This window comes from Lipotes vexillifer, unplaced genomic scaffold, assembly GCF_000442215.2.
Source record: "Lipotes vexillifer unplaced genomic scaffold, Lipotes_vexillifer_v1.1 scaffold776, whole genome shotgun sequence".
In the NCBI taxonomy this organism is placed as follows: domain Eukaryota; kingdom Metazoa; phylum Chordata; class Mammalia; order Artiodactyla; family Lipotidae; genus Lipotes; species Lipotes vexillifer.
Window position 1 is genome coordinate 2,222,720 of NW_006777292.1, and position 17,953 is coordinate 2,240,672.

At 35.9% G+C, this 17,953-nt stretch overlaps 1 protein-coding gene across 1 annotated transcript in view; it reads right to left on the reverse strand.

The window, feature by feature from the left end:
- The window catches only part of TTC27 (tetratricopeptide repeat domain 27), a 175,054-nt gene that overhangs the window by 118,759 nt on the left and 38,342 nt on the right, over window positions 1-17,953 (reverse strand). Inside the window, exons 6-9 of the mRNA XM_007450951.1 lie at window positions 14,923-15,087; window positions 12,876-13,009; window positions 6,263-6,375; window positions 1,832-1,898 (exon numbers count right to left, since the gene is read on the reverse strand). Of these exons, the coding sequence (XP_007451013.1) occupies window positions 1,832-1,898; window positions 6,263-6,375; window positions 12,876-13,009; window positions 14,923-15,087 (479 nt within the window). The remainder of the gene's footprint in view (window positions 1-1,831; window positions 1,899-6,262; window positions 6,376-12,875; window positions 13,010-14,922; window positions 15,088-17,953) is intronic.

The following is a 17,953-nucleotide window of genomic DNA, read 5'->3' on the forward strand; positions in this document are numbered from 1 at the left end:
CCCCATCATTCCAGACCCTCCATGTCCTTTCCTGTGCCTCACATCAGGAAGATCCATGTTCAACATCACCTTCCCATTGAGATCTTCCCCCACCTTCTTGTCTAAAACAGCCATCCCCGGGTTTCCCTGGTGGCGCAGTGGTTGAGAGTCCACCTGCCGATGCAGGGGACACGAGTTCGTGCCCTGGTCCGGGAGGATCCCACATGCCGCGGAGCAGCTGGGCCCGTGAGCCATGGCCGCTGAGCCTGCGCGTCCGGAGCCTGTGCTCCGCAACGGGAGAGGCCACAACCGTGAGAGGCCCACGTACCACAAAAAAGTAAATAAATAAATAAAATAAAATAAAACAGCCATCCCCAACCCATTCTTATTCCCTTATACTGTTTTATATTTACACTGAGCACTTCTATTAAATATCTATTTCTTTTTTGTCTACTGTGTTATTTCCCTCACAAGAGTGTAAACTGATATAAACTCCAAGAGGGAAAAGACTGTCTACTGCGGTATCTCCAGTAACCAGCACAATGCCTGGTAGATATTAAGTATTCAATCGATATTAGCTGAATGAAGAAATGGGAGGTACCTAACAATTTTTTAAATATATCTTTTAAAAAATGCTTAACACTTGACTTGTCAAATTCCCTACAGCATATGTAATGACTAATTAGGGACATTCTACATAGTTACCTAAACACTCATATGCTATAATAAAAAACAGCAGATTTCTAAGAATACTTAAGTGAGAACATAAAACAGGCACCCAGAGGACTCAGAAGAGTCCAAAACTGTATGTAGAAAATAGTAACTTGCAAAATTTATTTTACAGTACAAAGTAAGCTAGCTTTCCTTTCTACCAGATAAAAAAAAGCGCTTTATTTTTGCCTTATCTGAAAAATAACAAAGGAAGAAAACACCAGAATTCTAACTTGATCCCTAACTATAATAATAAAAATGCCTTTGAAAAAATGATGTATCTTAAGCAACTTGTGTTCATTAAAGACGTGTGTATCTTCTTCTTATCCATAAAGCTAAAAAGATACTGACTGACCTCTTGCTCTCTGACTTTCCTCTTCTAGAAAAGCCTTCTTTGATCATGAATCCTCAAACATCGATTACTCTATCTTTCCTTTCACTGCCATTCTTCTCTAACTGTGGTCTTCATCTATCAACTTTATTTTCTTACATCCCATTCCCTCCTTAATTCTCTGTAGTGAGGTGACTACCCAGCTATTCCACTGAAACTGTCATAGAGATAAGCAACGCAAAACATCAAAGCCTCAGCCTTTCCTCCAGACTGCTCTCCACTGCTGAACGCTGACAAGTACCCCTGGCTCTTGACACTGCCTCCTGCCTCAGCCTCCAAAACCCATTCCCTCTGCTGGTTCTCCTCCTCGCTCTCTGAAGTCCTCTTTCTCAACACATCCGTGTCGCATCACCTTCAATCTGAGACAAAAGAGTTGCACACTATACTGGCTTTGGAGTAAAGGTTCAAACTCTTTCTCTGTCACTTCATTTATTCATTCAACAAGTATTTATTGAGCACCTATTATGTGTGAGATACTGGACTAGGCCCTGGGATCAAACAAAGAACAAGAAATGTTTGGTCACCGCCCTCAAATCTAAGCAAGTGCAAAGAAAAATGCTTATGTCTAAATCAGCAGCAAGATATATGCAGCTTGGAAACTAAAATGATAAGCTTTCTTTCCCCTCAATTTCCTTGGGTGGCAGTGTTTCATCAGGAGCAACCTGAGGCAAGAATATACCAGAGGCAAAATAATTTACAAGGAAAAAAAGAAAAAAAAAAAGAAATGGAAAGGAAAAAGACATTACTCACAGATGTAAATGCCAGCAGCTCCTCTTCAGTTAACTTATGCACTGGGTTATTCTTTTGGAGATTTGTGCTTTACATTGAAAAAAAAAAAGCAAATTAATTCCAGAATGCATGTCATAATGAATGAAATATAATTTTTAAAAGGCAAGTAAACTATATTTACATATTTGAAAGCACATATTTTAATAATTAATTCCAATGCATGTCATAATGAATGAAATATAATTTTTAAAAGGCAAGTAAACTATATTTACATATTTGAAAGCACATATTTTAATATTACTGCATTATACAGAAAGGTAGAGATGAGTGTGCCAAAGATAAGTACAAAAAGTAATAAAATGCTGAGAAATGAAATGTGGTTGGTGTACAGAATATCAACACAATTTATTTTATAAGAAAAAAATGAAATCCAATCTGTGTCACTCCACAAAGAAAATGGAAAGAATATAGCAACAACTCCTATTTATCAAACTCATACAAAAAAAAATTTAGTATCACCATGAGACAGGCAAAAATTAAGAAGTTGTCAAAGAGGCAGAACAATGGGAATTCTTAGATCCTGCTGTTCCAAGTAAGATTTGATTGGATAATTTTGGAAAACAATTTAGCACTATCTTGTAAAGTGAACATTCATATATCCTGAACTCAGTAATTCCAGCCTAGGTATAGAGCTCAGAGAAATTCTTCAACAAGTGTACCAGGAATCATACACACGAATATCCATAGTAATACTGTGTGTAATAGGAAAAATCTGTTAACAATCCAGATGTCCAAAAAAGAAACCAATAAATTGTAAAATATTCACCCAATGGAATGTTATTACAGCAAAGTAAATTTCAGCTATGTATAACAACATGGATGAGTCATAGAAAGACACTAGTGAGAGAAAAAAGCAAATCACAGAAGACTATATATAGTAAGATAGTGCTTTTATAAAGCTTGAAAACAAACAAAATGAAGCAACTAACTTAGAGGTATAAAAGATGTGAATAAATATATTTTTTGAAAAGGCGAGAAAATGACAAAGACAAAATTCAGGACAGTGATTACCTTTTAAAGAGAGGCAGGAAGATGAGATGGGAAAGAAGCACACAGACTGAGCAAGTGGTATTTGCAATCTTCTAGTTTTTAAATTGGGTGGTGGGTTCAGTTTATTATTATATTATATAACTTATATTTATATATTACATAAGTTATTTTGTATGCAAATATTACTTGTATTAAGAATGAAAAGAAATTACCACCTCACAAAATAGTACCACTTCCTCATAATTTTCCATACTGTTGGAGGATTTTATAATGAGCATAAAATGTTTACATAATAATTGTTAAATGAACATATTGTTGGTAAAAAAAAATAAATGAATGGAAGGAAGGAATTATAAAATCATTTTATGTTGTACACCTGAAATACAATGCTATGTCTCAAATTTACCTCATTTGAAAACATACACACACACAATACACACATACATACTTAGACATTTCTAGTTTGATTGTACAAAGGAATTATGTATCAGTTGGCAAGATGATCCAAATAACCCCTAAGGTCCTTTTCGGTTCTAATACTATGACTCTGATAAGTGAACAAAAACAAAAGTCATTCTAAAATAAGAACCTCAACCAAAATGGATGAAAATTCATCCCTCACATACAAAATTCCAATCTTAACTTCACTGCATAAAGTATATAGATAAAGTTGAAATGCTACAGGCCCATTACAAGTAATTATGATACAGTAACTGAATCAGGCCACCACTCTTCACTGTAACTTACTAACTTAGGCTTAGAATATCTTACTCTGCATATCTGAAAATCAGACTATTAATTCAAAAGCAATTACCCTTCTCACTCCAGTTGTCTGAATTACTGAAGGACTGCTGTATTTTAAGGAATTTCTCCCACAGTTACTTTACATAAAAGCAATCAGGTACATTGATGTATGAGACACGTGGCCTCCAGGTAAAATCAAATTCAAGCAGGAGGTCAGTGAAGGGAAGGAGCTGAAGAAAAGGAGCATGAAGCTGGCCCCACAGTTTGGTCAATCCACCATCTATATGAATTCCCCCTATGTCTCCTTTCCAAAGAACCCAGCCCACCACAATGTCCAAGTCACCTCTTCACAGGGGTTAGTGGCCACGGAGGTCACGCAGAGATCAGACAGTATAATAAAATCACGACCCCCACATGCAAATCATCAATTCACGGATGTTCCAACCCAGGGGTTTATAAAGTGCATCAGATGCCCCAAGATTCAGAATATAATCAAGTAGTTTCTACCAAACCATGAAGATTTAAATTGCCCATGAAATCCATTCAGCACTTTTAATTGTTCTATATATTGAGATTCTACCAAGATCATATTTGGGGGAAAAAAAGTATTTGAAGACAAGCATTTTCTTGGTTTTTCAGTCCTCTCTCAACTGTGAAGTCAAACTCAATAAAGCTAAAGCACAAATGAGAGAAGCCTGGGAATATATATATTGGGTTTGATTTAGTTTCCTGTTGAGTTGACAATTATGTTTGCCAAAATAATCTTTTAAGAAATAGCATAAAGGAAAACTCAGAATTTGGGTCCGTGAAACCTGGATTCGAGCCCTAAATGCTGTACTGTAATTCTGAGTGAGTCATTTTGCCATCTGAACCCTGATTTCCCATCTGAAAAATGGAGAAAAACAACAACCTCTAGGACTGTTAGAACATTAATGAGGGATAGTGTGAAAGTACATGGTATAATTCCTAGCACATAACATTGCTTGTAAATGATTGCTGATTATTTATATACTAAGTATCATTATGAATTGAACAAATAATTCTTTGGCAGTAAGCAAAAATTCTGTCACTGGAATAAAATAATGTGATAAGACAACTGATTTGGATTAGAAACAGAACTCTGCATGTGTGATTCTTTTTAATCAAACAAAAGGGGACTGTAGAACTGAATTTAACTTTTGTATAAATGAAAACCTACTGTTAGTGTAAAGGAGGTAAAATGCCATGAGGTGAACACAGAAAGATAAGTTCTACTGAGCTAAAACACAAATTTTTAAAATAAATGCTCCCTTTATTAAATTGCCTATTACTAATTTAACCAGTCTCAATATTATAACTTTGTGAAATATCCTATTTTGAACATTACTAAATCTCCAGATGAGAAACGGGATATTTATATACTCTAAAAGACCATGTTAATAACAAAAGTTGAAAAAGAATAACTTTACATTGGAGAAGCCTGGCAGACCCCACTTTAATCATGTGATCAAACTTAACATGGCCAGTAGAGGAACAAATCAAAATTGTTTTCTACCTGCTGGGATGCAATAAGAACCACAAAACCTCCATTTTCTGATACCCCTGATAATGATACAAAATGTGAAACTAATCCTTTTTTTTTTTAAATCAGACAAATTCAAACTGAGAGTAAGCCTACAGAATAACTGGCTTATAAATTTTAGGTGTCAAGATCATGAAAGTCAAGCAAAAATGAAGAACTATTCCAGATTGATAGAAACTAAAGGGACATGACAACTAAATGTAACACATATGTTCTAGACTGGATCCTGTGCTATAAAGGAGATTATTGGGACAACTGGCAAAACTTGAATGGGGTCTGAGTAGGAAGTGACAGTAAAGTATGAATGTTAAATTTCCTGATTTTCATAGCTGTATTATGGCTATGCACAAAAGCTCCCTTGTTTGTTGAAAACACACACTAAAGTATTCAGGGGTGATAGAATATCATGTCAGAAAATTATTCTCAAGAAAGTTATTTCCAATGCCTTGCCCTTGCAACTTTTTTCCAAATTTGAAATTATTTCAAAATAGAAAAATAAAATAAAATGAAAAACTATTTCTACCACACATAAGGTTCTCTTGTATTAAAAAAAAATTCTAGGGACTTCCCTAGAGGTCTAGTGATTAAGACTTCACCTTCCAATGCAGGGGGTGCGGGTTTGATCTCTGGTTGGGGAGCGAAGATCCCACATGCCTCGGGGCCAAAAAGACAAAACATAAAACAGAAGCAATATTGTAACAAATTTGATAAAGATTTTAAAAATGGTCCACATCAAAAAATCTTTAAAAAAATAAAATAAAAAATAATTCCGTACTCTGAACGTAAATATCCTCAAAGGTCAAAACAGTCACCTATCCTAAATACTTCATTAAGAGTCTATTCCTAGCCAAGGTTAACCAAAGAAATTTTGTTTATGAAGAAAAGAGAAGGATAAGTATACCAACTTACAGGAGATTCCTGAGATTCCTCATCTCTAACTCTTTAATTGGTTGCCCAACTATTCTTCATCTTCATAAGCCATGACAAGATTCTCTATTCATCCACAACTCTGGGGGCCTGCTTGAACAAAGATTTCCCCAACACAAGAGAACCAATATGCTAGAAGTTCAAGGTAGCCAAGTAAGTCATTAACTCACCAGATTCCAAGGATAACAGCAAGCTCTTCAGCACACAGGTCAGGCATCTGAGACTGTTCACAATCTGCTAACTTTATCTCATTTAGAACAGTATCATCATTGAGCTCAATATTCTGGTGGAATACAAAAGAAACTACTTAGAACAAAAATTAATTCTGATTCATTCAACAGACTATACACAACAGACTGCTGGGGGGATAACATCTTTTTGTTCAAGATTTTACAATGTCTATATATGGTCAATAGGCTGCTTCTTGTGAAACACATATTTGGGGACAACTTACTGTGCAGAAATGGAGGACACGCATCTATACCTCAGGATGCACTGACAACATCAATAACAGGGAATGACTGCTATTGTTGATTAAGCCTAGTAGGCAAAAGCCCCTCTAACACATCAGGATTCAAAACCAGATCTTTCTACTCTGATTCTAAATTATAATCTAAAACATCAACTGCCAACTCTGTTTCTCAATAGGATTTAGAATAGGCAAAACAATTTCAGAAAGGAATAAAACCTGAAGACTTAGAGAGCTTGGTAGAGTACTTGATTTCAGAATTACTACAAAGCCAAGACAGTGTCGTACTAGCATGAAGACAGACATATAGATGAAAGGAATAAAGTCCAAAATTTTAGACCCAGGTTGTATGGTCAATTGATTTTCAAAGGTGTCTAGGTGAGTCAAACAAAGGAAAGGTTTTTCAATAAATGATAGAACAACTGTATATCCATTTGGGAAAAAATGACCCTCCGTCCTGATCTCACACCATACACAACAATTAAATCAAAATTAATCAGAGACCTTACTGTAGAAGCTAACACTAAAAAACTTTTAGGAAAAAAATCATAGGAGAAAAGCTTTGCCACTTTGGGGTAGGCAGACAGTCCTTAATTAGGACACAAAATACTCGAACCATCAAAGGAAAACAATAAACTGGACTTCAGCAAATTAAAACTTCTGCTCTTTGAAAACACTGTTAGGAAAATGAAAAGCCAAGTTACAGACTCAGAGAACATATTCACAAAACAAATATCTGAAAAAAGGCTTGTATTCAGAATATGGAAATACAACTTAAGAAGAAGATAAACAACCCAACATAAAAATGGACAAGAGATTTGTACAGACACTTCACAAAAGAATGGGCAGTAAGCACATAAAAAGATCCTCAACAACAGTAGTCAAAAGGGAAATACTAATTAAAATCAGAATGAACTACTAATACACACACATTAGAATAGAAAAAATTTAAAAGACTGACAATACTAATTGTTGACAAGGATCTGGAACAATTAGAACTTTCATACATTGCTGGTAGAAATGTAAAATGGTACAACCATAGAAAACAGTTTGCTAGTTTCTTATAATAAACATATTTACCATATGAGCTATCAATTCTACTCCTATGTAGTTACCTATGAGAAACAAAAACATATGTCCACCCAAAAACATGTATGTGTGTATATGTATGTATATATATATATAAATAAAAAAGTGTTCATAGCAGTTTACCTGTAATAACCCTAAAATGGAAACAACCCAAATGTCTGTCAACAGGTAAACAGATTAAAAAGAAAAATTATGCTATATGCATTTAATGAAATTCTACTCAGAAATAAAAAGGAAGTACTGACACATGCAACTACATAGATATATCTCAACTGCTCAGCAAAAGAGGCCAGATACAAAAGAGTACATACTGTAGGATTCCAGTCACATGAAATTCTAGAAAAGGCAAACTACCTGTAGCCACAGAAAGCAGATCAATGATTGTTTAGGGCCAGAGAGGATGGGGAATTAACTGCAAAGGGGCAGGATGGAACTTTCTAGGGTAATGAAATGTATCTTGACTGTACTGGTTGTGTGTATATATTTTTCAAATCTCAGCAAACTGTACAATTAAAAATTTTCTGTGTATAAGTTATATCTCAATAAAATGGATTTTTTAAAAAATTAATCATCAAAAAATAGTAAAATCATGATGAGAAACCACTACACCCAACTCACCAGAATAGCAAAAAAATTTTACCAAGCACTGGCAAGGATGTAGAGCAACTGGTGCTCTCATATACTGATGGTGGGAATGTGAAATAGTACAACCACTTTGGAAAACACTTTGGCAGTTTCTCAAGTTGAAAATACACTTACCACACAACCTAGCCCTTCCATTCCTTGGCATTTACCCCTGAGAATTAAAAACATACATTCACACAAAGACTTACACATGAATGTTCCAAGCAGCTTTATTCATAACAGCCAAAAACTAAAACTTGCTCGATTGTCTACCAAGAGGTGAATGGATAAACACACTGTGGCTTATCCATACAATGAAATAACTCAGCAATAAACAGGAGCTAACTATTGGTATCAAAATATAGATGAATCTCAAAACATTATGCTAAGTGAAAGAAACCAGACACAGAAGAGTCATACTATATGATTCCATTTGTTTGAGATTCTAGGAAAAAAGAGCTCTAATCTGTGACAGAAAGCAGACCAGTAGGAGGGAAAGTGATTGACTGCAAAGGAGTATGGGTGGACTTTTTGGCCTAATGGAAATGGTTCTGTATTTTGATTACAGTCGTGGTTACATGGGTCTACCTATTTGTCAAAACTCATCAAATTGGACACTTAAAATAAGTGCATTTTATTTTATGTAAATTATTCCTCAATAACCTGATTTAAATTTTTTTCTAATTCAATAGAAGTAGCTAAAACTAGGAAGACTTTAAACTGTAGGCCTAGCTCTATCTATAAGGTTTTGAGAAAAGAGAAAAGAGAAAAGAGTACAACAACCTCCAACAACTGCTGACAGGAGAAACGCACAACTTTAGGTGGCTACTCAGGCTCCACTGAAAAAGTGTCTCCTCCTCCCTGACCTGCACAACCTCAAAAGGCAGAGCTGGCAGGTGCACAGCGCACCCTGGCGGCCAACCGTTTTCAATACAAGCCTTTCATATTTTTTTTTAGGAAGCTACTTATGTAATTCTAAATTTTGTAACAGTTACACTTTAAAAAGTTAAAAAAAAATTAAGTGATTTAACCTAATACATCAAAAATATTATCCTTGTAACATGTATCAACAGAAAATTATTAATTAGATACTATCCACTCTTTCATACACAGCTTATGAAATCTAGTACATCTTTTACACTTCAGCACATCCAAGTTTGGACCAACCAATTTTCAAGTGATTAATAACCATATGTGGCTACCATATTGGACAGTGCAGCTCCAGAGTATCCAAATCTCACCTTTTCACATCCAGATAGGGTTGTATCAACCTGCTTTTAATATCCACTGTTTGTGGAGCACCTTTATAGATCTAATCTGATCCCTTAAAAAAAATGTGATGTGGGGACTTCCCTGGTGGTCCAGTGGTTAAGAATCCGCCGTCCAATGCAGGGTTCAATCTCTGTCCAGGGAACTAAGATCCCACATGCCGCGGGGCAACTAAGCCCACGTGCCACAATGAGAGAGAAGCCCACACACTGTAACCAAGAGCCCACGTGCCGCAACTAAGACCCCACGTGCTGCAACTAAGACCCATCGCAGCCAAATAAAAAAATAATTTTTTTTTTTAAAGTGTGATGTGGGGAAAAACAAATGAGGAGGCTAAAAATACAATAACTTTCCCAGGTTCTCACCTCGGCTAGACAATAAAGATGTGACAGGGACCCAAGTCTCCACCTCCCAGCGAGGACTCCTTCCCCTCCAGCCCCCACAGAAGACCTGAGACAGGTCAGCCTTAACAACAAGGCATTATTTATTACTCTTCAGCTACAAACAGGTGATCAAAATAGTTTCAATCTTCATTCAAGATACTCTGCGTTCGTATTCAGCTCTTTTCGAAATTAAAACTGGTTGGCTGCACTACCTACTTGCCTATGTGTTCTACAAGCCACAAATTTAAAATACTGTTCTGCTTTAGTCCCACTCCAACCTCATAATGTTCTACTGAATCAAAAATTTAGCTACAGTCTTTCAGACCTCCTAGTCAAGTGATGCTTATGATACTGTTATTGCTCACCCATCATAAATTTGTTTCTTCTTTTAATGCTGCCCTTGCTGTGTAATAAACGTTATATCTAGATAATCAAACTAAAGCCTGAAACTGTGAGAGTGTGTACTTTTGGACAGACTTTGTTTTTGCACATAACCTTGTACAAGCCTGCAACAGAGGCCAGTCACATAAGGCACAGATCTGGATTGTCCTGCATTATTGCATTTTTCTTGTTCTGAATATCCTTGACATTACATCTGACAAAAATGGAAACTGATATTGCATATCTGTTTTCTGAAACCTTTAAAGCTAAAATCACATGCAAGAACTGACTTTGCAACTACTAATATTGACACCCTTTCAATCTATATGAAAGCGGGTTGTGTAGAAGCAGCAAATCAATGGGTGCCGTTTCACCTTTAGTTAAACACCATCCTGGTGTATTCATTTACACCATCTTATATGTGACACACTGCTGTACAATGTGTAATTCTGTGATTTTTATTTCCCTCTGTATTCATTTTAAGCACCTTTATAAATTGCTGTATTGTGCTTAACGTAAGAGAAAAAGAAATTAGCACGTAATTTATCTCCAATTCATGGGACACACCATATTCAGCATTTAATGTATATTTCTTATCAATGATGCTGATCATGTATGTGTTTTCTGTGAATATACAATTTTAATTTATTCTCCCTCCTCACACCGTGCCCCCATGACTGAATAATAAAGAACAGAGACTGCGCCTTTGATTTGCACATTGGGGTTGCTCATAACTGTTGGCTTATTAAAGCCTGAAGTCCAATAGCTTCAGGCTATGTAATTCCCCATTAATAACAGATTAAAAATCTAGCAAGGTCCAAAGAAAACACTATGTTCCTCACTGGCAATAAAATTACTGTATTTCCTCAATTCTAAGATATACATCTTCACATTGTAACATTTCTAATCACGATGTATTTTATAATCACTATAATTGGTATAACAGTGTTCCTTTTTTCCTGAAGAGTTTGGTTATTAAACAGATGGTGTATTTTATAATCTAATGGTATCTGAATAAGAAAATATCATACATAACTAATTAAACAAGCAAGTCTATCTTCTATCCATGAGTAAAAAGCTGTTTCTATCTAATCCATACCTACATCACATAATTTGTACTTTCCACCTTTAAGTGGTAATTAATGAAGATCATAAAATTATCAGAATGTATTTTATTTCAAGTGTGAAAGAATAAATTCTGTATTAAATCGTACATCATTTTTATACATTCCTCATAAGAGTCATCACATACTATTTATAATCATAGGAGACAATTTTCAATACGAGAACTCCACACTAATAAACAAACAAACAAACAACAATGGATTACTGAATTAAATGCTTAGATTGTGGAATTAAATCTCTTTTCACTGATGCTGTTCTATGGCCTAAAAAGCAGCTTATGATACTTAATCTAAGACTCATGGAGGGACTTGGGTTACATCAAATAGCTGAAGAAGGAGGGTCTGGTATATACAAGGAGGAAATGGAGGATGGAAGCAGGTATCAACACAGTTCCCTGACTAGCATCAACACAGCAGTACAAATACTTGTTCAACTGTGGCTCTACCCACATCAGGAGATATAGGCTGTCCCCTGTGCAGTCTCATCCCTGAGTTTCTCCATCTTTCCCTTCCTTCCTTCCTTCCTTCTCCTCTTAGATCAGCAACTGTCCCCACCCTGAAGTTACCACAAAAGCAAACAGAGAAGCTGGAGCAAGCCCAGGAGGGACGTAAGATCGCATCAAAGGCCTTCTTCAGGACTCCTTACTGCTGCCACTCTTTCCCATCGCCCTAGTCCCTACCCTTGGCATTATTTTCAGTACACAACAGAATTTTCATGTTCAATGCACCAAGTAAATTTGTTTGAAGGCTCTGGAATGAAAAGTAGCAAAACATGGGCTTCAAGGACGGTAACGTCAACCAAAGAACAAGCAAAAATGTTGGTTTGGGGTCTCTGGGATAAGAAAATGTAAATGCTAATGGCCTCCACGGAAGCAGATGGAGAGGCCTATTGAGCAGGTAAACTGACTAAAAGCTATAAATTTAAGCTACAAGAGAATGTATTAGCCAAATCAAGAAAACATACTAAGGCAGCAACCAGACCAGTAGTGACATAGTAACTAAGGACAGATCAGAAAACTGGTAAAAAGGAATTCTGATCATCTGTTTACATATTTAGAAGAAACCCAAGAAATTTCAAGGCTCTTAATATTTGAAAATATCAACAGAAGGCAAAAAATATGGTAGCCACTGGAAAAATTAGTCTCTACTCAGTCTGCCTTTTGGACTTTTTTCAATGGCAGTAATACATAACTAACTGCATTACTAATTCATATTTACTGAAGTCTAGGGAAAAAACAACATTTTATCTCTATTTAAGGGTAAAAATGGCTAAAAAAATGGGTCCTGTTTTGTTTTGTTTTTTTTAAAACATCCAGCCACCTTGTAAAAGCTCAAGAAGGGTCAAAAGAAGCCTCTTCCCAACCCATCCAGTGTTTCTACAAAACTCACCTATGGAAACTGTTAGACTTGGATGCTAATTTAAATAACTTACAAACCTACTTACCCTGGTTAAATATTCCTGAGGAGTGGGTGCTGGAGTGAATTCATAATTTGAAAACACAGCTCCTTCCCTTCTTACATCTAGAATAAGTTGGGCCACATAATTTTCCTGGAACCGTGTCCTTTTTCCCAAAGCACCTGAAAAAATATATATTAAATTATATGTATCAACTTGTCAATCAGACATACAATCTTAAAGAGTAGTACTTTCAGAGTGCTTTAGAGCTTATGAGGTATTTTCTCCATTTCAAATAAGAGAAACCTGAGGCTCAAAGATGACTTTAAAATGACTTTTTATAAAATTATAAAGCCAGTAAGTTATAAGGCCAGAACTCAAACCCAGGATTTCTGCCACTTACTTTTTCACTAAACTACCTCCCTTCTCAAAAAAGATAACTCATTAGGTGTCATAGGGAGAAGAAATACTATCCTCTCCATATAACAGATGAAAAAAGGGAAGTTCTGAAGTGCACTCATTTGCTCAAGATCACAGGGTTTTCAGTATCAGACCCAGGGCTTAAAGCCACGGTCTTCAGGTTCTAAATCCCACAGTCTTTCTATTACACTATCTGGCTCCACGTAAGACCAATTTTTTTTTTTCATTTTGTATCTGAAATAACTTGCTGCAGAACAGCTTTAAGAGAAGCAAAAGCTCTGACATCTATTCTCTGGCAAGAGTCAGATTACAAAGATCCTTGATTACAAAGACCGGTCTAAGAAGTCTGGATTTTATCCTGTGATGAGTCTGGCTCTATTTTATACAACAACCATTTAAACACGTTATACTAAAAATAGCTATTGAGATGGTCTAACACAGCTTACTTTTTTACAGTAAGGCTAGAGCTGAAAAGAAAAAAGTAATAATCTGATTCTCATTTTATATTTGTGAGCACATTTGTATTTTTAAGTTCTTCAGCCTTAACTTGGAAAAAAATATGAAGAACTAGCTAGTAAATACACCAACAGCTAAAGCTGACTATACTGAGTACCATGATACTAGTTTTTTAAATAATCCAAAAAAAGAAGTCTCCTAGGACCGAAATATTTAAAAACAAAATCTCTGAAACTAACCTCACAACTTATATTACATATATCTCAAATACAAGACTCCAACTTATACCTGGCCATTGTCAACAAAGTTGTAAGTTGGATATTTAATAATTCTCCCCATACAAACAATGTAATAAAAGGTGGGTAAGATGTCAGACTAGGCCACAAAGTCACATTTACCTCATAATGTATCTGGAAGATTTTATTGACAGGACTACCTCAATAAGCACAGAGTTTGGGGACTAAGAATGGGCCTTAGAGATAATCTAGACCAAGCCTAGACAGGACAAGCAGTTTCAATCATTTCAACATTCACAGATTGTTGTTTCAACATTCACAGAGCCCAGGTTCAACAGGTATAAATGGTGTGACCACTGATGATGTCTGATTTTCATGAATGTCTTCAATACAGAATGCCAATTACACTGTGAGACTAGGGACAGGGCAATACATTAAGAGAAAATAATGTTTCTTATTTGGTACTCAGAAAAAACACAGAGATCTTGGGAAAAATTCTGCAATTTATTTGTTCTTCCAACAAATGTTTATTGAGTGCCTACTGTATGCCGGACAGTGTTCTAAGGCCATGAAGAAACATCTAAACAAAACAGTCAAAAATTTCTGTTCTTAAGAAATACAAGAAAGGCAGGATGGAAGCCGCAGGTGGGTATTTAACAGAAAGGGCAAACTAAATTTGGGAATCAGGAGGGGCCTTGGGAAGCCCACATGCACAACCAAATACACAGAGTTCATTTGTGTACTGCCCAGCTGCCACATATTACTGACACGTCTAACTAGACATGGGCATCTGCAGGAACAAAGTATATGATTTCAACTTTGTTCTAAAACTATGAATTTTTTAAATAAAATCTATTTTTGTAAAGCAAACAAGAGGACACAGATAATAAAATACAACCATACAATACAGCCAAACTGCCAATTACATATTAGTTTATCATAAAAATAAATCAATTATCCACAAAACGTAAAAAAAAACTTACCTGTCAAATCAATTTGTAATCTGCAGATTTCTTTAGCAATATTGAACTGATCTTTTGCTTTTTTATATTCATAATAATATAAAAATATATATGCACATTCCAGATGGAACTGAACAGCCAAATATCGACCTGAATCATCTACAAAGAGATCCTCTAGTTTCATCACTGTAAGACAAAAGATGAAACATTAAAAAGTATGATGAGAATAAATATATATTAATAAGTAAAACACTGAGCCCATAATATATGAAATATATATATTACATAGTTCCTGCTCTTAAAGAATTTCAAATCTGGAAGATGAGGGACACATATAATAATAGTTTACAGTAAGCATTCTCTGAGCACTTACACGTTCCAGGCTTGAAGCTAAGGATATTATATACATTATCTCCTTTATTCCACACAATCCTAGGAGATATGATTCATAACCCTACTCTTTCTTATTTTAGAGTACTTGTCTTAATCGTACAGTAAAAAAATGACAACACAAGGTGATGATACAATATACCAAGTGAATATGCAAAGTTAAACAATATGAAAATCTAATGAACAGATCAGCTTAGACAGTTTTCCACATAAAGAATGTAGAATTTCTCCCTTAAAAGAAGAAACAGATATATATCCGTATAGAGCTAAGACAATATGAGTATCAAATAGAAAATGAATAAGTATTGGCTTAGCAGTCATATTCTACTTTATTTCCCTAAACACATGAGATGAAAAGATGGGAGAATAATAGCCTAATAACATGGTATCTGAAATAAGATGATTTTCAAAATTAATTATATATAATAAAGGGGCTAGTTGGCATACACCAAGGGAGTTTCCAACAGGTCACCTCATCCATCCCTCTACAATATCCCTGAAAAACTATCCTTCACAGATATTCCCGGAACAGGATCAGCATTGCACAAAACAGTTTACATGAATGAAAGTATAATGAATGAATAGAAAACACACTTAGAATGCCCAAAAATTAAGAATCAGTTTTCTATAATTCAAGCTGAGGGAAGTGATAACGATCGATGGCTACTCTGCTCAGCACTATGTATTTTACATGTTGTGTTAATTCTCACAATGATGTCTTCAGGGTTGACATTAACCCCACTGAACTCATTAGAAAACTGAGCTTACATCGCTTACTGACTAGTCACCTCACCTGTTAAATGACAAAGCCAGAATCTGAATCCAAACTTGTTGGGAAAATGGGAGGAGGGAGTTGGCAGAGGAAGGACAAAGGTGTAGAGATGATGTCACAAAACCTAATCTACTTTCTCACCAAGTAATCTGACAGAAACCTACAGCTAAGAAACAGACATCCTTTGTCTTACCATGAGCTGAAAATAAAATGAGTCTGAAAAAGAAAGTGTTTTTCTATATACTGTCAGTCCTTTAAAGAGATTCTTAACTCAAATAAAGAGACTAAATCAAGATGTACATGTCTCAGGACTTCCTTGGTGGCGCAGTGGTTAAGAATCCACCTGCCAATGTAGGCGACACGGGTTCAAGCCCTGGTCTGGGAAGATCCCACATGCCGTGAAGCAACGAAGGCCATGTGCCACAACTACTGAGCCTGCGTTCTAGAGCCCGTGAGCCACAACTACTGAGCCCGCATGCCACAACTACTGAAGCCCGCATGCCTAGAGCCCATGCTCTGCAACAAGAGAAGCCACCACAATGAGAAGCCCGTGCACCGCAACGAAGAGTAGGCCCCGCTCGCCACAACTAGAGAAAGCCCGCATGCAGCAACGAAGACCTAATGCAGCCATAAATTAATTAATTAATTATTTTTTAAAAAGACGTACATGTCTTACTTCAAAAGGCAGACAGGCATACAAACACGAACTCCTCACTGTGAAAATCCTTCAACAGATTTCCTCCATGCAAACCAAACTCAAGAAAAGGTGGATCTGATGATACTCCATGCTGTTAGTGAGTGCTTTTTCTTTTTAAACTTTCTCTTCTTTTGTCTGTCCATTATTCCTGAGTGTCTAGCCACTACTCTCAGAAATATAACCTTCTATGAGCTTAGCACAATTCACAAATGACACAATTTCGCCTAATTGTCAATGACAGTAATCTTCTCTAAATGTTCTGGATGCAAACTGTATTAAGGGATGTTGCCTAAGGTTTTTCAAAATCCTCTCTCGAATATCACAAAATGGCCATTTCTGCACTTAAGTAGGCCTGTTATGCTGTGATCACTCACAAAGGTCTAGGGAGGACCATCAAATTTAAACTGTCCTAATAACATATAAGTCACATAAATGCCCAAAGTAAGATGTGTATATCTATCGTCCCTCCTACCTACCCACTTACCTACTTGTAGAAATATATGTGTGTGTGTGTGTGTGTGTGTATACACACAAACACATATTAGTACAATTGGTTCTGATCTTGTACTTCTGTGCTTTTTCTGCATTTCTTACGTGTTCAAGGGTCAAAGACTGTTCAAAAAGTAGGAAAGATACTAATTTTTTTAAGAATTAGTTTAATCTTTAATTCCACCAGCATGACCAATTACTCTCCCAATAAAAATACCTTTAAGAAACTGGATTTAAAATTTTTAATATATTTTTGTGTTAATGATTGTGTTGGGAACAAAATGACTGCTCAGAACAAAATAAGGAAGCATCAAAAGACAAAAACTAAATGAAAACTGCAACCTTAGGAATTAAGCACACAGTCTGCCATATTCTGCCCCGAAGCTACCTACCAAACCTTTAGGGACCTTAGGATTCCACTCTGATGGCTGCAAGGAGCACCAAAGACAAAAGATCAGACCTGAACCTACCCAAAGTAGGCAATCTAGCCAGAGAGCTCCATTTAAAACTGAGCCCCAAAGAACTGTGTCTTCAATGGAAGTTAAAAAGGACTAGGTCTGCCACGCAGAAGAGGTCAAAAAGGAAAATGGCAGTGGGCAAAGGGGAAAACATTTATCCCAAGAATTCATCACCATAAGCCAGCTTTCACACAGATTTGTAGACAATATTCAGTCAAAAAAAAAAAAAAAACCCACAAAAAAAAA